The 21,135-nt window shown below is 34.2% G+C and overlaps 1 protein-coding gene across 2 annotated transcripts in view; it reads right to left on the bottom strand.

Moving 5' to 3' along the window:
* Positions 1-7,239: 7,239 nt before the first annotated feature.
* Positions 7,240-21,135, bottom strand: part of LOC106870934 (membrane metallo-endopeptidase-like 1) — a 29,731-nt gene continuing 15,835 nt past the window's right edge. Inside the window, exons 12-22 of one of the 2 annotated variants that reach the window (XR_016243838.1) lie at positions 20,204-20,302; positions 19,696-19,761; positions 18,521-18,621; positions 17,918-18,031; positions 17,210-17,261; positions 15,675-15,742; positions 15,192-15,295; positions 11,021-11,086; positions 10,381-10,479; positions 9,705-9,781; positions 7,240-7,969 (exon numbers count right to left, since the gene is read on the bottom strand). Coding sequence is in view for 1 of the 2 variants with exons in the window: in XM_014917174.3 (XP_014772660.2) it covers positions 7,870-7,969; positions 9,705-9,781; positions 10,381-10,479; positions 11,021-11,086; positions 15,192-15,295; positions 15,675-15,742; positions 17,210-17,261; positions 17,967-18,031; positions 18,521-18,621; positions 19,696-19,761; positions 20,204-20,302 (897 nt within the window). In the remaining variant the exon portion in view is untranslated. The remainder of the gene's footprint in view (positions 7,970-9,704; positions 9,782-10,380; positions 10,480-11,020; positions 11,087-15,191; positions 15,296-15,674; positions 15,743-17,209; positions 17,262-17,917; positions 18,032-18,520; positions 18,622-19,695; positions 19,762-20,203; positions 20,303-21,135) is intronic. The other variant, XM_014917174.3, reaches the window with a different exon arrangement.

Here is a 21,135-nt window from a genome sequence, read left to right as displayed (position 1 = left end):
GGTCGGTCAAAAAGTCCTTTCAGTTTTTGTCGACACTAAACTTCAAGCATCTTAATTCAGTTTGCCTCTTGTGCATGCACAATCGTTAGATACTTGATACTTCAATGTAGTTCGACGACGCGAACTTTGGACCAGAGAAGCTGTCTTTGTGTGCTTGAGATCTCCCAGAAAATGAAGAACCAAGAAGAACATTATCGACATCTCATGTTTTTATTTTTTTTAAGGCAAGAGAGCTGCAGAAACCTGTAGGAAGATATGCGTTATGTACGGAAAGGATGTTATAACGGAACGTGTGTGTCAGATGTGCTTTTCGAGATTTCAATCGAGAGATTTTTCGGTTCAAGATGCACCTCCCTCTGACCGGTCAAGTGAGTTTAACAGCGACAAAATAAAGGAGTTAGTCAAAGCCAATCCCCATTATACAAGCATGATGGTTGCAGATATTCTCCAAATATATAAATCGCGTGTTGAAAACCATCTGCATCAACTTGGTTATGCCAGCAAGCTCGATGTTTGGGTCCCACATCAATTGAATGGCGCAAAAGTAACTTGCAGATCAGATATGACGTTACACAAAACATTTTTCTAATTCCATTTTCCGCTCGCAAAGTAGTAATCAGGGTATCTTCAAATGGTTCCGAATTTTTCGAAATCAGTCTTCATAAACAATCAGTGTGACCTAGTTTCTTGGATGGGTTAAAAAAGAGACGATGAGCGATGGCTAAAAGAATATTAAGCTTTATTTGATAACCAGTTGATCTAGCAAGCGGGGCCTCATATCAGTGAGGAGGCCGGTACGCATTGATGCCATCGAGAGGTAGGCCTCGAAACGGCGCGCATTCTCTCCTGAAGACCTCATACAGTTGCTGGCTTCCGGTATGCGAAGTTCTCGACTGGTAGCATTTACATGTGCAAGTTGTTTGCAAACCATTTAAGGCGGCGAGATGGGAGAAACGTTAGCATGCCGAGTGAAATGCCGTAACATACTGAGTCCAAATTCCGCCGAGGTTGACTTTGCCTTTCATCTTTTCGGGGCCGATAAATTAAGTTACAGTTGAGTACTTGGGTCGATGTAATTGACTATCTCCCTCCCCGAAATTTCAGGCCTTGTGCCTAAAATAGAAAGGATTGTTATTATTATTATTATTAGTATTATTATTATTACTATTATTATTAATATTATTATTAAGGCGGCGAGCTAGCAGAGTCGTTTGCACGCCGGGAAAAATGCTTAGCGGCATTTCACCTGTCCTGAGATCAAATTCCACCGAGGTCGACTTTGCTATTCATCCTTTTGGAGTCGATGAAATATGTACCAGTTACGCACTGGGGTCATGTGATCGACTATTCCACTCCCCTACAAATTCCAGGTCTTGTGTCTATAGTAGAAAAGAGTATTATTTTTTCTTTCTATATAAAACTTTCCATGTTCTCTATTTGTAACCGCAAGTAGTTGCTACAACTAATGAAAACTACTACTACAAGTGGTAGTAGTAGTAGTAGTAGTAGTAGTAGTAGTAGTAGTAGTAGTAGTAGTAGTAGTAGTAGTAATATACATTCTGAATACCGCATCTTTTTGTAACAGAAACATAAATAGCAACCAAATATACAGGTTGTCACACGCCACCGTTTTTAAAAAATGTGATTTTGAATATCATTGAAAGCAAATGAAAGTGAGATGCTTTTTGTTTTATGTATTTTTAGCCTGATCTGATCCAAGTCCATAATAACAATAACCATCTATTTTCTTGTTTTACTCTTTATTTGTCTAAACTCGGCCCAATTCGTATGAACCACACTAATTGCTACTAACAGAACCAAATATAAAAATATTAATTTGGGCTCTTTTTCAAATTTCAAAGTGGATTTTCTTGCATAATATTGTTAATCTATTTTTTTTTTATTTCTCCTGGCATTCATAAGTAACTAGAATTCTGTTTCTTAGTAAGTTTTGTTTGCTTTTTACTTTCAAATCGAACAGAATAGTATTAAACCCCTGAGATATTCTATAATACAGTACGAAACCTATTTTAAAATGTCTATATACATAAAAATTATGAAATTACGTATCCTAATTATTATTTATGAAAATACGGATATAAACATTAAAGCAATATATGTAAAAATATTAAATAAACACTCTTAGGACAGTATCCTCGGTGTCTAAGGAATTCAAATCTTTTTCATAAAATTGCTATTTTCCAATATGTGCGCAAAATGCTAGCCAGTAATATAATTGACTCAATATTGATTTGATAAAATATTATAAAAGTACTTTTAAGAACCATTTTCAATAATGCAATTTCATGTTTTGTTCATTCCTACTTTACAGTACAGAATCTTCATTTTATTCACCAATTTCAAAACTTCAATATATTAAATTGAAAATGATTTTTGATTATCTCACACTTCAGTAGTTTGAAATAGACCTAGTTTTTAAAATGTGAAGATAAAAATGAGATAGGTTAAGTTATGAGGCAGTTGCTTTGCATAAACTCTAAATTGATAAATACAAGCATACTCCGCTTACAGATTTTCACACTTCTTAAGGAAGGATAACTACTAATTCAAAAGTTAAGCCTATAGATTCACCTTTGCATAAATTCGAGTGAATTTTAATAATTTTTGAAACAACACTCGTGGTACATATTTTCAGGAATAATATATATTAGATGTAACATTTTGTTATACCTGCCCATTTTGTTATGCCTCCATCGTCATTTTTATGTCATCATTCTCTATAAATTTTTGTTTTATTTAATTGTGATAAGCCGTGTAAGATTTGGGGAACTACGAGCCTTTTTCCAAGACTAACTTACAAACATGCTCTACTCTAGAAAGGTACAGTGGCAGGTATATTTCAAATAAGATATTGCTCCTTTTAAAGACTGTAACAAGCCGCCATTTGAATTTAAATGACATTTCTGACATGAAAATTGGATATTTCTCCAAAAGTGTATATTTCTTTGATCCAGTCATTCGTTTGATGTGTGGTAGCTAACTTTAAGGCATATTTGAAACAATTTATTAAAGCAGTCGATGGGAAGGTCAAACTTACTGAAACTTTTGGAAAAGTTTCAATATTGTAGATGATGTGGATAACATAATCGAATGATTGGAATAAAGTGAAACCGTGAGGTATGAAAGATATTTAGAAAAAGATATGGCATTTTCCTTTACTGGAGGCCTTGCAGTACTTGCAACCCAGAGACTTACTCAAAAGCTGCCAGATTCTTGTTCCAGTCATTTTGATCCTGGTAATCGTCTTTTAAATCTAAGTTGTTTATTTTTCTGTTTCAATTCTATTATTATTTTTACACGTCCAACTACTCAATCAGGCTGGCTAAGATACCAAAATAATAGGATAATATCTATTAGACAGTGACAGAAATTTTGTTTGCCATTGTTTCTGAGCTAACATCACTGCGTACGCATTGTGCATGTTTGTATACGTGTACGTATCTTGGAATCTGTGTATACATAATATTCAATTCTATTGTTAATGGCATAGTATTAAACGTGACGAAATATTTAGAAAAGGATATATTCTTATTTCTTTAAACAATACTCACATTTAGACGTAGCCGTTAAATAGCTTTCATAACTAAACGTTACAAACGAACAACAAAATAATGATTGAATATCTTAATTGGTTAATTAACTATTTACTTTACATATGAAAGTAAAGATGTAGGAGCTGTGAAACCGGTTACTTTCGACGCAATAGGGAAAAATCAAATATTTACTATTTAGTTTGTAATAAAATCTATGAGGGAATGCTTGTTACCACGGATACACCTTAGTTACCAACGACACTCCTTTTTTGTGGAACATGTTAGTAATGAGAAAAAACAATAGTATACTTTCGAAAGAGACTTTTGTTCAATAAATCGATAGAAAAGTGAACAACAACTTATATTATTAGTGTACAAAAGAGTTCCATTAAATATTTCAGTACTGATTGAAAATGTTTTAGTCTTCATTAGAAAAGTCATATTTGAATAAAAGAAATGTTAACTTATACATAGAATTAGTTTTCATAAGATACAAGTGATTTTCATTCATTCTAAGAGATATGGACAAAAATTTATTTTGCAAACGCCTTAAATAAAGACTCTGGATTGAATTACATTTAATAAAAAGCTATTTATTAAAACAGAATAGATCTATATGTCAAGTTTTGTAATTTGCTTAGCACAGGTATAGGAACAAGGAACAAAGAACCGTAAACTGCGAATTTCTATCTCGCCGTAGTGAAAGCAGAACGTATGAGATGGGGTAACAACATCAATTTCTTTATTGCCCGGTGACTTGTCCCCGCCGCAGTCCGACAAAGCCTCCTGGACCTCTACAGCTGTGATTGGCCCTTCACAGCACTCCGCTTCCCGCCCCGAGAGACGCGGCACGCCGGTGAGGAAGTCCGTGAGGTCCCTCCTACACTCCGGCCCGCTGCCCCTCCCGAAAAGCAGAACGAAATACTCCTGAAAGACCTTACACATCTCCTCGGGTTCGTTTACCAAGTTCCTATCTTATCAGTAGACGAACCAACGTATTCTACGAGTGCATCGCAATTTACGTTAAAGTCACCAAACATTACCATGGTGTGAGATGTCCCTAGAAACTTCTCCAGGCTTCGAAAACAGTCAGCCTGCCCAGCTCCCAGCAATTAGTTTCCCTCTGACTATCCGTTCCATGACTTTGCTGATGTGTGAAGTCAGAGAGATAGGCCTATAGTTTTTGCATCTGGCCTGCTTCCTCCTTTATGGATTGGGCAAATTATTCCTTCCTTCAATTTACTTGGCAGCCTGCCATTTGCAAGAAAGCTCTGGAAGAGAATCTATAGAGGTCTCACCATGGCACGCTCGCACGATTTGAGGAGGATTGCTGGGAAACCATCAGGATCAGCAGTTGAGTTTGCGTCCACCTCATCTATGGCTATTAGTATATCTTCTTCACTAATGTCGATGTTATCCATCGCAACTGCCTCTCTGGTTATAAGTGAGGCGGCAAAGAAATCCACTGACTCGTTCACTTGTCTCTGTTTCAACGGGGTGGTAAAGACACTTTTGAACTGGCTATTCAGTACCTCATTGATCCTGGTTGGACTATTTATGATGGAGCCATCCTTTCGGAAGAAGAGTCCTATTTTGCAGCGTACTGAGGCTGTTTCTTTCGTATAATGAAAGAAGGCCTTTGGGTTTGACTTAATGTTTTTTTATAACCCAGGCTTCTTTGTCCACTCGCTCCCTCACATGGGATTGTTGCAGGCTTTTTTTCAATCTCCATCAGTGTTGTTTTTAGACGGGACCTTTCACTACTTTTGGAATGTTGGTTGAAGCAATTTGCAAACTTCGTCCGTCGTCTCATGAAGAACCTCCTCTCCCTTGGAATCTTGTTCCTTTTTGTGTTGGCTTTGTGCTCTGGGACAAATTTCTGGCATATGGTTTGCATAACAGACGTGAAATATTCTAGTTTCATGCCAATGTCTGGTGTGGAGAGTCATTTCGGCCAGTCCTGTCTGAGGATCTCTTTTTGGATCGATTTCCAGTTTGCCTTATGAAAGTTCAGATTGGAGAGATTTTGGGTGCTTCCTTTGGCCGTATGTTTCTGGCTACTTTTGGTCCAAACATAGACAGCTCTATTATTTTGTGTCTAGTTCTGGAAATTACATCGCAAATCGACAGACTACGCTGACGATCCTGCAGATATTTACTTATGTAAATTTTAACAGGTGAAACCATGGTACGTAGGTTAATCGTTTTTATTTAGTATTTTTTCATTTGTCTTGCCCTTTTACAGTCTGTTGTGTCGCTGAATTTTTACTGAGAACATATATTTTTTTTCGTGGTTAGATAATTCGGCATCTATTTCTATCATATAGGAGTCCACTTTTGCTGGTCATCACTCTTATTTTTGTATGTAATATAATTTTAATCTTCGGATTTTTTTAATATGCTAGACCACTGGTTCAAATTGATTAATATCAATTTCTACCTTATAAATAAATTTATATATATATATATATATATATATATATATATATATATATATATATATATATATATATATATATATATATATATATATATATATATACACACACATATGATTGAATGCCACATATCCATTTCCAAGTCAGTTTATCTATATATATAATATATGTATGTATGTATATATGTATGCATGTATGTATGTATGTATGTATGTATAAGTGTATGTATGTATGCATGCATGTATATATGTGAGATGTCTATATATGAGGTAATAGTTTCACTTTAATAGTTTCAGTGTTAATAGTCAAACTATTAAACTGAAAGTATCTCACGTTTCAATAGAGTGATGTTATTGTTTCGCTTTTGACACTTAATACTGAAATAGTGGAAGAGATGAAATTGCTCAGGGCTTGCATTAGGCAAGAAGTTGAAAATTCTTTTGGCCCATGACACTGCATGGACCATAAGTAAGGCATGTGTTAAATTTGAATGAAATCGATTGTGTAGTTCTCAAGTTTTAGGGATTCACACAGACAGACAGACATTCTCATCTTTATATATATATATATATATATATATATATATATATATATATATATATATATATATATATATATGTGTGTGTGTGTATGTAAACATATAGATATGTATACATATATATGTGTGTATGTATACATATACAGTGTGTATATATATATGTATATGTATATATATATATATATATATACACTGTATATGTATACATATGTATATGTATATATGTGTGTGTGTGTATATGTATGTATATATGTATGTATACAAATATATCTATACATGCATGTATGTGTGTGTGTGTGTGTTAGTTGAGGACGGCCTTAAGAATTATCAAGCACGTCACATGGAACATCAATGTTTACCTCCCTTTTGGGTTAAGACATGAAAAGTCGCATAAAATCATGTTAAAAGTCATGAGACTTGTGTAAACAGAAATATAAGTAATGAGGGGGAACAACTCTTGAATGATCATCTCCCTGGAATATGACTTCAAAAAATAAATATATATATTTTCTTTTTTAAAGGGTTGAATGCGAATTCGTCCTTTAATCAGAGTGGTTTCCAAAAGATTTCTAACATTGTTTTTTTATACTTTAATTTATTGGTGTAAATTAGTGTAGATATGAAAATTTATATAAATATATTAGGTCTATGATTTAACTTAATATATTCAATCATATTTTTCATAAATGGAGAAGATTAGATGTTAATATGGATTGAAATTATTTTTATTCATGTAACTATACGATCATTTCATACAGAAAGGCAATAAATTCATTTTAAGAATCTGGGTTATCAAAAAGTATTCTTCAGTAGCAAAACGAAAAAAAAAGCTAAAAAGACGTTAGAATTACATAGGTATAGTGTTCGTAATATGTAATTGTTCTGAGAGTCATGTCTATCTAAAACAAGACTAAAGGGACTCAGTTGGGTGTTGGCATATGCAAAAAATTAATAAGGCTTACATTCTCTCTATAGATTAGTATAAAGGAGCTAATTTTAAAGTACCATATATGAAGTAAAAAAAAAAACAGGTGGGGTTGTATTTAATGGAAAAAGACTAACCAAATAAGGGAGTGTGGAATTTTAATGATAAACTTGAGGGGAAAAATTTTGTAATGGTGATGACTGTCATGAAGGCACAAGGAGGGGGGGGGGAAGCAACATTAACAAATCATGAATTTCAAAATTTTATTTTTTTAGAAAAGGTTTCTTCCCATCATTTTGCACACAAAAGATTTGAAAAATCCCAGTTGCAATCAAGAAAATCCAACTTATGTGGTAGAGCTATTCTGAAAGTTCCACCAAAGGCTTCTGTTTTGAGAGTTCACTATGTTCTCCTTCACCATAGAATTGTTTTTCTTTTGGGGTTCATGAAATCAGTCGGCTTACAATGAAATGCCTTGGCAAATTCTTCAGTATTTTGCAAAGTAATGATGACCCTGTAAAATATATAAATACAAATAAAAATTTATATATATATATATATATATATATATATATATATATATATATACATATATATATATATACTGTTGTGTCTAGGGAGAGTCATTCTCTTTTAGTACCTTATATATATTTACATATATATATATATCATCATCATCATCATCATCGTTTAACGTCCGCTTTCCATGCTAGCATGGGTTGGACGATTTGACTGAGGACTGGTGAAACCGGATGGCAACACCAGGCTCCAGTCTAATTTGGCAGAGTTTCTACAGCTGGATGCCCTTCCTAACGCCAACCACTCAGAGAGTGTAGTGGGTGCTTTTACGTGTCACCCGCACGAAAACGGCCACGCTCGAAATGGTGTCTTTTATGTGCCACCCGCACAAGCCAGTCCAGGGGCACTGGCAACGATCTCGCTCGAAAATCCTACGGGAGCCAGTCAGGCGGTACTGGCAACGGCCACGCTCAAAATGGTGCATCTCATGTGCCACCCGCACAAGAACCAGTCCAGGGGCACTGGCAACGATCTTACTTGGCTTGCCGGGTCTTCTCACGCACAGCACATTTCCAAAGGTCTCGGTCAGTAGTCATCGCCTCGGTGAGGCCCAATGTACGAAGGCCTTGCCTCACCACCTCAGCCCAGGTCTTCCTGGGCCTACCTCTTCCACGGGTTCCCTCAACTGTTAGGGTGTGGCACTTTTTCACGCAGCTATCCTCATCCATTCTCACCACATGTCCATACCAGCGCAATCGTCTCTCTTGCACACCACAACTGATGCTTCTAATGTTCAGCTTTTCTCTCAAGATACTTACACTCTGACGGGTATTCACATTGACATTACACATCCAACGGAGCATATATATATATATATATATATATATATATACATAATTAGGATAAAATCATTATTGCAGTACACAATTAAATAAATCACAGAATGAGATATTTAATAGTGCTTGATGTAGATAAAGAGAGCTCTATGCTATTCCACTTGTGAAGCCTTGCCCAATCACCCACCCTCATGATTAGAACTATATATATATATATATATATATATATATATATATATATATATATGTGTGTGCGTGTGTATATCTTGGCTGGATTTTGTGGCTCTCATCTTCAACCTGCTATACCTGTGCCTATATTCAGCACTACAGTAATCCCTCAACTATCTCAGGTGTTACATTCCACCACCACCCCATCCCTCCACCCTGCGATAGGTGAAAATCCGTGAAGTAGAAACAGTATTGTATTGTATATTTTTTTTACTATTTTTATAATTTGTATGTATTTATTTTATTATAAATGCAAAACAACACCATGGAGGAATTGATGTAAGCTTAGATAATAAACCGTGATAGGTGAACTGTGATAGGTGAACCATCATAGGTGAACCACGATATGGTGAGGGGTTACTGTACTTTGAAATATCTGTACTGAGTGTTTTCAGTATGTGAAACTCAACATGCAAATTCACATAATTCACTGGAATGAATATTGGAGCATTTCTGATCCTCAACAGCCTTCAACCAATTACTTTTCTGTCCAGCCTACACACTAGGATTTTTATAAGTCTGCTAAATCAATGATATTTTTGTGCCAAACTCAATATATGCTCTTGCATCTATTGCATTTCGTGACCAAAGTCTTTTTGCCACTACCAAATGCTGCTAAAAGATAAAGGTAATAAAATCTCAGCAATATATGCTAGCAAAGCTCACCTGCTTTTACCTGACATATTTGATTTTGTATATTTTGAATCCATTGCATTCTGCATCATTTTTTTGTTACACCATGCCTGGAGTAGAAATAGAAATTTATAGGTCAGTTGGTTAAGACAAACTGATTGGAAATACTTTTGATGAATGGGGACAACTCATATTTTGATTACATAAATTCTATAAGGCTAAAGATTATTGAAGTAGTGTGAAAGATGGCAATAGCTATGCCAGCTTTAAAACTCCAGCCCGAATTACAATTAACCAAGGGGAATGTTTTCATCTCTTAGCTAAAGTTGTAGAATGTAGTGAAAATCTGTTTTAATTAAAAAAAGTTTAATCCTTAGCTATATACTACATTTGTATTTACAACCAATTTACTAGTTGGTAAAATATTCTTTATGTATGAGAATGTTTATTTGATGTTTTATATTTAAATTGCTCTATTATGAGAAATATTTGTCACTGAATGCAAAATGACTATTTTCCCTTAATCTTTTTCTTTTTTTTTTTAATTTATATATTAAATTTAAAATCAGAAAGTCTATAGAAAATTGGGAACTTCTTATTCAAACTTTTCTGGAAAAAGCCACTCCAGTTAGACAGAATATACATGCTGCCTATGTCTGATTATTAAAACAACTAAAGATAAGTGAGAAGATATTAACATATATCGTACATGAGCATAACTAACAAAAAACAGTTGCTGACTGGTAAAATTCATTCCGGGTAATCTCAATGGTTCCAAGTTGAATTCTTGCATCATTTTGTGATATGCCTGAAGAATAAATTCACTTCATTTAACTAGATACAAATCAATTTTTAGGCAAAGGGTTAGTAGATTAAAATGTCTCTGATTTTATATTTCCCAGCTGCCTGAAATCTCAGGCTTGAAGTTAAAATACAAGATATAATATTACTGGCTATATCTTTCACTACTATAATACAATAAATTTTGAATATGCTTTCATTATATTTTAAAGTAGCTGAAAATAATTGTGCAACTTTTGAGATACTTCTTAACATTGATTTATGTTTCAATATCATTCACAAATGTTAGTTTAAAATTGCATAATCATGAGAAACACATTAGAATGTGCCTTACAAATATAAGTATCGTAAAATATTCCACAGAAAGTGGTTTTAACAAATTATTATCTACAAATGAAAAAGAATAGATAAGATATACTATATCTCAAACGAGATCAATTATTTTATGTAGGAAACCTTTGATTTTCAGAGATAAACTATAAAGTTTAGGTGTTTTACAAAGCAATTAAAAAAATGATTCAATTGTATTTTACAATCTTACTTCTTACCTGAAGGGCTATTTTGAGTCCACCAATATCAGCACTACTTTCTAAGATATCTTGTAGAAGTAATTCCTGTGAAATGATAGAACAAGTTATAAGGTAGAAAACAAGCAAGAAAGTTTTGTATAAAGTAATTTGTAAATACAGGATAAAGAAAATGATAAGTTTATACCATATAAAATAACAACCCACTTTTTGGCTTGTTAGCTAATTGTGTCAATAACTTAGTGAACAAACAGCCAGATTTCAAGCTTCTTTTCTACATGTACAGATTTTGGAGAGTCACTTTTTTTTTTTTTTGCTTCTATGCATCATAGTTTGTCTATTTCATAGGAATGGGTACCAAGTTGTATATGAATGTTTCTGAGTTAAGGAGTTATCCTGTCTAATGGATTTACTTTTGTTGTATCTTGGGAGAGTCAATACACCAATAATAGTAACACACACACAGGTTCAACTTCACTTCTTTATTGATAGTCAATTGGTTAGCTATCTAACCAAGTAACTTATCGACCATTTGTTTAACGAATCGATTGGTTGTTTGTTTCTCAGTCAAAGTTTTTTCATTGTTGTTCACAGCGTTTCCAGTAACTCAATGATTTCCCTTCTGCTGAAAAGCAGATTTTGGAGCGAGCAGGAAGGAAGTCACTGACCTATACTAATAGACAGATTAACACTAATAAACAAGCTTATATGGGTAGTTTCACTTACATTGATAGCAGATACTGATATGTTCTTACAGATCACCCTCCTCTTCAACTGTCTACACATTGATAATCTCCTCTCAGTTATCACTACAATAGTATTCCTGTTACTCCCAGATGATTAACTCTAAACCATTTCAATGTATTGACTACTTTCGCAACTTTCAATATTATACACTACAGTTATTTCTGAATTATACACCACCAAGTAGCCTCTAAGTACAACTACAGTCCTCTGATAGTTTATTTTTTCCTCCAATTACCAATCTTCTACAATATCAAACTAAATTTTAAATGTATTGATGACATTCAGATGAGTGCCCATAAAAACTATAGGCATCATTCTACCTGCCAGGAAAAATGGATTGCTAAAATTAATTACTGATGATTAGAGCATTTTCATCTTGAACACAAACACGTACAAGCACACACACACACACACACACACACACACACACACACACACACACACACACACATTAATATATAACCATTTCATCACTAATATGAATACATCTTTTATGTCTCCATCACTAATCATGCTTCTCATTTTGCAAAGAGGATAGTGAGTTAGCAGGCATGAGATCATGAGGTTCTTTTAGTTATGGTTACTTCTCAAGTGCTGGTGCCACAAAACAAAGAAAAAAAAAGGCTCCTAGGCACTCGGTAAATTGACAACTGTAAGGAAGGGCATCCAGCTGTAGAAACCAAGTCAAAAATGAAACATGAGCAAGATTGGGGACTCAGAATTGTCTACATAAGCAGTACTGAATATGTGCTGACTCCAACCATGACAACCCATTGAACAAATGCCAGTATACAAAATGGACATAGAACAATGATGATGATGATGATGATGATGATGATGATGATGATGATGATGATGGTAGTAGTGGTGGTGGTGAAGAAAAAAGAAACAAAGAAAAAATTAATACATTTATTTTTGTTATCATAGATAGGTGCAGGCATGGCTGTGTAGTAGGTAGACGGGCAATTCATCGACAGACAGTTGGCCAGCAGACAACTTACAGACGGGACATTTGACTGACTGGACAATTTTTCGAAAAAACAATATGTCGACATATTTTTAAAAGCAAAGCAAAAATTATGAAAAAGTTTTATTAGACTTACAAATAAAAACAAAGATATTATGTACAATAGGTTGACATGAAAAAAGCACAAACAGTTTTGTTGGTCTTACAAATGGAAATAAAGATATCACATACAATTATGGGCACATGCCCTTAAAAATTCCAACCCAGCTTCATTGTCGTAATTAAGAACAATGGTTTTGAGTCTTTCCTTAAGGTGAATGTACTTTTTGCTTTTCCTTGCCACTTCAACCCATGATATGGCCTGTTCTATTACCATTTTGGTGTGTGACTGTTCTACCCTAAGTTTCTCAATTAATTTGGATAAGTTCAGGTGATGGACGTTAACTGAAGGCATGGTGCCACCCTTCTAGAGAGTTGTTGGTTTTTGGGAGATCATTGAGAACTCTATTGTAGCACGACAATAAAGAAATGTTGTATAGAGCTTGTCGACGTTTGCCATGTTGCATGATTCCTACCCAAGTACACTCAAAATAAGACAGGAATTTCATCAGTTTGAGCACTTAAAGAATGAAGGAATTGTTCAAACAAAGTAGCTACATCATTAGGTGGTACGAAAGCTAACGTTTGCAGATGTTTTATAAAAAATGCATTTTCTCCTTCGGTATACCATGTTTGTAAACTTGTAGCCTGTATCTTGTGCCATAAACACTGTCCGAAGTGGAAAAGCAACCAAACATAGAAACGTGAGGGAAATTTCTTTAATGCTGTTTATAGCTGCTTTCTCAAAGTCAACTGTAATTGATTTCACACTCAAATTCCTTTCTTCTTTAATAAATTTAAATATCAAATCCTAATTTGTTTCAGATTTACTGTTTGTTAGGCATTAAAGTAGAGGTATTGTTTTACTTTCACAAATTAGTGCATGGATTGTGTATAACTGCAGTCAAACATTCGGTCACAAAACTACTCACTTTATTTGGATAAAATTTCTAAATCTTTCACTGTACCAAATATAGAATCCTCATCATTTCTATAAAGTAAAAAATTATCACCTCTTGGCATTTTATACAATTCATCCTCATTAATAACTGGTCTTTTCTGTCACACTGTACATTTAAGAGATTCTATTTTAAGTAAACACCCAGCAATGCTCAACGGGATATCAGAAGCTACGGTTTCAACTATAGAGATTGGAAATTATTCAGTTCACCCAGTAAGAAGCTTTATTTCTTCCTTAACTTTTGCAGCATGATTTTTCAATCGGCATAGGTGGATGGATGGAGTTGTGTTAATTTCATAATCAATCATTGTCAGTCTAGCACTGCTCAGTTTACAGTTTGTGCATCTCCAATAAGTCTTTTCTTTTCTGGTTCTGTCAATAATATAGGCGTACCCTTTCTGTAGAAGCTTTCTGCCTCCTCATTCTGTTTTGAAGAACTCTATTATTGATACTTCCACATGTCGAATTATTGTCCAATCAACCAATTGTCCAATTGGTGAATTATCTGTCAGTGAATTGTCACTCAGCAAATTGTCTGGTGACGAATTGTCTGCACATGTTGTAGTAAGAAGCTTACTTCCCATCCACATGGTTCCAGGTTCAGTCCCACTGCATGGCACCTCGGGCTAACCAAAGCCTTGAGAGTGGATTTGGTAGACAGAAACTGAAAGAAGCCTGTTGTATATATATATATATACACACACAAATAATCATAAAATGCGCGGTGCTGCTTGTTTACCAGAGCTAAGCCATTCCTTACGCTGCTTCATATTGATGTACAGGCACCATTCTTCATCGCCAGTAACGATTCGGTAAAGAAATCGTTGCTTGTGTCCGCTCATTGATTTTTGTTGTTGTCACTTAAAGCCTGTGGAACCCATGTTCCATACTTCTGAACCTTTCCCATTGAGTGAAGACGCTTCTCTATAGCAGTGTGGGGGCATTCCATTTTCTTTGCCAGTTCACTTCTCGTCTGGCAAGAATTTTCGTGCAAAAGATGATTTAATTGCTCTTCATTGAACTCCACTGGACAAACAGAACGAGGTGCGTTTTTTAGGTCAAAATTTCCATTTTTGAACTTGGCATACCAATCGCGAGCAGTTCTTTCAGCTATGGCACCCTCTCCATACACAGCACAAATGTCACGAGCAGCTTTTGCAGTCTTAGAACCTTGATTAAAAGCAAAAAGAAAGAGGTGTTGAAAATGCTCGTTTTTCTGAAAATAAACAAAACTTAACTAAAATTAACTAGAAAAAAAAAAAAAAGATTCCAAAATGATTCAAAAATAGAATTCTAGAAAAAAATAGATTCCAAAATTTTTTTAAATGGTAGGAACTTAGTTGCCAACCCAATACATTCAGATGACAGTACTGCTAAAGTGTCAAAGATATTCATTCCATGTGTACAAAATATCTTACCTTTATAGGATCTGAATTTAAGGCCTCAGCTTCTGTTAAGAAGTTTCTCTTAGTCTGCTCTGACCACCAGTTTTTCATATTACCATTATCATCAAACTGTGATCCTTTAAAGAGATATCACAGAAAGCAACTTCATAAATATTTATCTCAGGAAACTGGGAATATTCTTTTGAAAATTTTAAAATGCTGACATTCCCACTGGTTATTGAAACTGGGTCACTGCAGGCTATGTTCAATGGACATTATATGAGAAGACAAAACCTAAAAGCACTCAGGGACAACTAGAAACTAAAAGGAAGAAAAAGCCAAGGAAGATGGAAGGAAAACATGGTTTTACTTTACTAGCTTTCTAGAAAGGGAATGCCAAAAAGTTGCCAAGTTGTGCATGAGACAAGAAGGGTGAAGGTTCATGATTGCCAACACTGATAGATATAGTAGATAAATATTAATGGGGTATATAGAGAGTTTAAAATTATAAAATACCTTGAAGATCCAGTGAATGTATATAAGCATGGCCAACCACAGATCCTAAAGCTCCAAACTGCATTGCTCTAAAACAGAAAGAGAAAAAAGATATTTCACACTTTTGTTTTAATATTCTTAATAAGATAATTGGTCTACTGGGTATTATGGTTCCTGTGAAACTATCAACTGGTCAAGTTATTTGGATGTCACTCTGTGAAAGGGTTACTAGTCAATATCAGGTTACCAATGCTGCATGGCAAATGCATTCAGCATCCAGTTGCTTGAATTGTCTAACTGTAAAAGAAGGTACAGTACAAAGTATACAGTCTGGAAATGTAAATATTGGTTACACTATATTTAATTGCCAGTTATTTCAGATTACAGTACTGTGTTCAAGTGTTTTTCTGATCAAAATGTGTCATGGGCCAGTATTCCTATAGATATCTTCAAACAGAAAGCCAGAATAAGATGGAGTGATATAGAAAGGAAAGGAAAATTCACAGAGTATTATGAGGATGATAAAAGATTAATTTCAATAAAGAATCATTTCCTTCAGCCAAAAGTTAAATTTTTTGGCAGTTGTGTTGTATAAAAACATCTATGGCATATATTGAATTAATGCAATCACCAAATCTAATGCTCTACATATACATGCTTGTAACAAAAGAAACCATACGGTACACTTTTACAATCCATAGTTTATTGTAATGCAGAAGGTATTCCATCTGTTCCTATTTACCTGTAGGATCAAATGCTGACTTAAGCTGCTCAAGCTGCTCACAGTAGATCTCCTTCGTTATTATTTGGTTTGGGTTTAAAAGTTCAAAGTGGTCTAAACCTTCCATATGCCACCAAATAGATAACAACACCTTACAAGGGTGAAGACCTTCTTTAGCCTGGAGTGTCAGTGTTTCTCCTCTCCCCACCAACTGCCTTTGAGAAAAAAAACACTGCTAATAGAGTATAACTGCAATATCTTTTGATCCAGTTGTCAAGCCACAGCCATCACTGATAGCACTCTCCTCCCTTTTTCTATATATCTTTCTTTTTATGTATGTCAGTTCTGTGGTGTTATGGGCTGTGATGAGCTGTGTGTTGTGGTGGAGAGGGGTGAGGCAAACAGAGGTGAAGCCAGACCGGAAGGGTCAGATCGGAAGTCGGCGACACGCGGTCGAAGGCTAGCACGTGGAGTCAGTCAGAAAACAGAGAGGTTACGAGAAAGACGTGTTCTGATCAGGAGCGATCGTGTACTCCGCTGCGGTCGACAAGGTAAGGTCCAACGTTTCATTCTGTCCTTTTGCTTCTTGTTGTCTTTTTCTTCCATCACACCACAAGTTCTCTAGCTGTTTCTACTCTCCCTAATCCAGGAGAGAGAGTGGGGAGAGGGAGCAAGGTGAGATATATAGAAGGATTAAGACATTTTTCCTACTTGTTGAATCTTGTCTTCAGATTCAACAAGTAAGAATATAGCATCAAGAGATTTTAGTAGAACAAGGGGCAGGAATGGTGATAATGAGGAGGAACATGATTGAAAATTTAAAAAAAAAACTTACAAAGGCAGGTCGTCATGGAAAAGTGGTAACTGGAACATAACTGCTGGGATATCTATTGGAAACAAATATTAATATTAACTTGTATCTTTCCTAAAGAAGATTGAAAATACTTTCTAAGTTTATTTTGTTAAAATTATATAATTGTTAATAGAAATTAATTTTGTAACTACAATGCAATATGAAACAAAAATAATTAATTCTGTACATGAAGTGCACTACTAACCCCAAAAGAGTCATGAATGAACGAGGAAATGAATGCTGGAATTTTAAGTGATTAAAAAAAGTTAATTCATGAATTTTAAGTTAAAATTACTTCATTGCAAAGTTAAATATATTTTCATATACATTATTAAATAATTTGCTTTTTGGTATGTTATCTGAGTATTTTTAATCGTTTCTTGTTAAGCTTACATAAGTTACAGATTTATTTATAAATAACCTTTAGAATATTTGTTAAAAATGACCTTGCACTAAATTTTTCACATTTTCATAAAGAAAGAGTGATATCATTCAAGATTAGTATAAAAAAAAATATTTGCATGAATTATGAGATGATCATCATAAAGAAGCTCTTGATGAGTCCTCGTTAGGATCTGGTTTCAATTTCTTATTGAGTCACTTCGCATTACTTGCACTGTTAAGAAAGGTATGAATGAATTTTATAATACAGAATGATTCCATTTCTGTATTGTAAAATCTTAAGCTTACATTCTTATTTAGAATTTCAGGATAACAAATTCCATCAATATCAACTCACAAATAGAATTCTGCTCAGGTGTGTATAAAGCTTTTATTTCAAAAGGATGGGAATCCAATGACCATCTGCATAAATAAACAGAAAATAAATAGTAAATAAAAAGAAATGTTTCCAAATAAGAATTTCACAACTGCAATAACAAATTTTTTTTGACCAAATTTCCATCCATTCATCTCTATCTACCATTCTTGGGAGTGCCATGCACTTCTTCCGTAGTGTCTTATCAGAAGCAACTATTGTTACACTTTCTAGCTGTATTCTAATGCATGACCAACTATGAACATTATCCAATATGGAATTAAATCTCACTTAATTCACACCAAATTTTTGAAGTTCTCTCTCTCTCTCTCTCTATCTCTCTCTCTTTCTCTCTCTCTCTCTCTCTCTCTCTCTCTCTCTCTCTCTCTCTCTCTCTCTCTCTCTCTCTGAGTGAAACACAAAATTGGTGTATATCTGAAGATAGACCTAATATGTCTTACACAAACTATTCCATGTCAATATTAATACAAGACGAAGACAAACTATCAACTAAAAAACTTTTAGATATCACTTACCTTCCTCTTGAATTAATTTCTCTCAGTTTACTGAATGTTTGTATAAACTTATATTTGTCAATTGTAAACAAGTTACTCATGAAGTTTTCATTGAACTGAAACTAAATTTAAACAAAAATATATTTAAAGTTCAACAATTTAATGAAATTTTATTGCATTTCATCAGTTACAACAACAAACAAGAGCACTATTTTATGGGCTGTAGGTTTCCATACTTTAGTCAGGAATTTTTTGCTGGAGAATGCACAGTCTTTTCCTACATTTCTACACAAAACAATCATCATAAGCGGACAAGATCAGTAAGTTTAGTTTGAATTGCTTCTTTATCTGTTACTCATAGTATGTTACTAGTTGCAGTGAAAATATGAGCAAGGAATGATTTCCTTATAGGGAAGCAGAACTGGATATAGTTAAGTTGTCTGAAATGCAATCAAAGTTCATTGTATGGCTTTACTTTGTGCATATCCATTCTACTGGTGGAGGGGAGGGTGGAGGCGGCGGTGGCGGCGGTGGTGGTGTTGCTGTTGTTGTTGTTTCAGCCAAACAGAAGGCCATCTTTTTGAAGAATTAGATGGGAAACAACATCAGGAAGTAATTAGAAATAGCAGATGCAAATTGACAGGACTGAATGTAGCAAGGTTGACAGGATTTGAACTCATTCCATAATTAGTTGAAGTAAATACAGCAAGTCATTCTCCAACACTATGACAATACATGCAGAGCAACTGATGGTTGAAGAAAATCGATAAGAATGAAAGTGACAGGTCGAATCAATGGAGAGAGGTGGATGAAACCAGAGGAGAAACAATTGAAAATTGAGTAAATTATATAAGTTATAGGTATTAGACACTAGAATGAACAGAACTGATAAGATATGTTCTTGCTTTGAGAATAGGTGGCACTTCCATAAACTCAGTAAGTTTAGGTGCTGGTGAAGAGATTGAAAATATGGATATAAAACATATTTATACAATGAGTAAATTGTTGAAGTGTGTTAAGTAAAGATTTCTCTATCAGCCAAACAATATTATAGGTATGGAGAAAGAGAACTGCAACTAACACTAAAAATGAGAATACCTATTTTTAATATGAATATTTCTTCTTAATCTTTAAAATCAAATATCTCAAAACAAAAGCTAAAATTTCAGTTGCTATAAAAAAAATGTATATGTTACCTGCTCAATAAAGGGATCTGCACTAAGGTTTTCATCACTACCAATCATTTGTAACATGCTGTAGAGCTGAAAAGAAATACATTTTATGACACCAATATTTTCAATTTTGTTATCATGAGCAACAGAAGAATCAATATATATTAAAGTTGTAATTTAGAAAAAGTGTGGTTTATTTAGGTGATATTAATTTGATGCTGTTGTACCACTATGCAAGGTGCATTCAAAAGGTATCCAGCCTTTGAGTATAAAAAAAAAAAAGCAATTTTGTATATTTCACAAATTTCATTTAATCCTTTTGGGAATTCACACATTTCTCCCAGTGGTTGAGCCACTGCTGGCAATACCAAATATTCATCAGTTTACATAATGGTTTTCTACAGAAATATTGTAAAAAACTTAAAATTTTAAACTTTCATTTTTAATATCTTGGTATTTAGATGAATGTCATTATCATGAATAGACTTAAGGTTAGAATTAAATGAATTAAAAATAGAATTATATATATTACCTTTTTTAGGGCTTCCCATTTTGTGGCCTGATCCATCCAATGAATGTGTGAAACCATCTTTATAACAGCTGCATTGATCATCTTTGGAACATGGATATTCTATGGAAATGGAAGAATTTTTTTATATACCTTTATCATTGAAATATTTGAACATATCTAGAATCTGCTCTGTCCTTCCATGCCAAAGGCCTTCAGCTCCTGACGAAGTCAGTAGAGAACTGTTATGACATACAACATGCCTTGGACATTTTTAGACCTGATAGAGACTCTCCATCTCCTGATCTGAACAAAGCCCATTTTTTTTCCAGAAAGAGAGTGAGACAAAAATAAAGACAAGAAATAGAGAAAGAGAAAACTCATGCCTTAGTCCAGGACTGATACTCAATTATCAAACCTGAAATATAAAAGCAAAGTTGACCCTACTAAGATTTGAACTCAGAGTGCAGATAGCCAGAACAAATACAGAATGACTCTCTATCCATTGTTCAAACAACTTTGCCATATGGATACTATCTAAAATAAAGAAACACTAATTTTGAATTACAGTATTGCTTTCTCCATAGTTTAAGTAAAACTATTCCAAAATTAAGTTTTACTCTTATCCAGTTGATAGAATTTTCTGTCGTTATTTTCTTCCCATTCACCCCTGATGAAAAAGTTTATGATTATAGGTATTCTATCCCTGACCAAACAGTTTCCTTTGAAATATTCTGTTTTATGACATTATCCAGTGCATCTTTTTAGTATAGTAGAGTGTAATTTGAAAATGATTTGGCTGCTACTTATAATAGATCATAAATCAATGCAAATATTCCTTAGGTTAGCTAATTGAGCTGGTTTACAACCTGTAGTTTTTTTTCTTTTTTGTATTCATGTATGAAAAAAAAACTCTAAAGCTCAAATTAACAATTCTAAGCAGAGTTGAACTAAGA

This window comes from Octopus bimaculoides, chromosome 12 (assembly GCF_046866305.1).
Source record: "Octopus bimaculoides isolate indiv1 chromosome 12, ASM4686630v1, whole genome shotgun sequence".
Classification (NCBI taxonomy): domain Eukaryota; kingdom Metazoa; phylum Mollusca; class Cephalopoda; order Octopoda; family Octopodidae; genus Octopus; species Octopus bimaculoides.
This window is presented reverse-complemented; position numbering and strand designations above follow the sequence as displayed.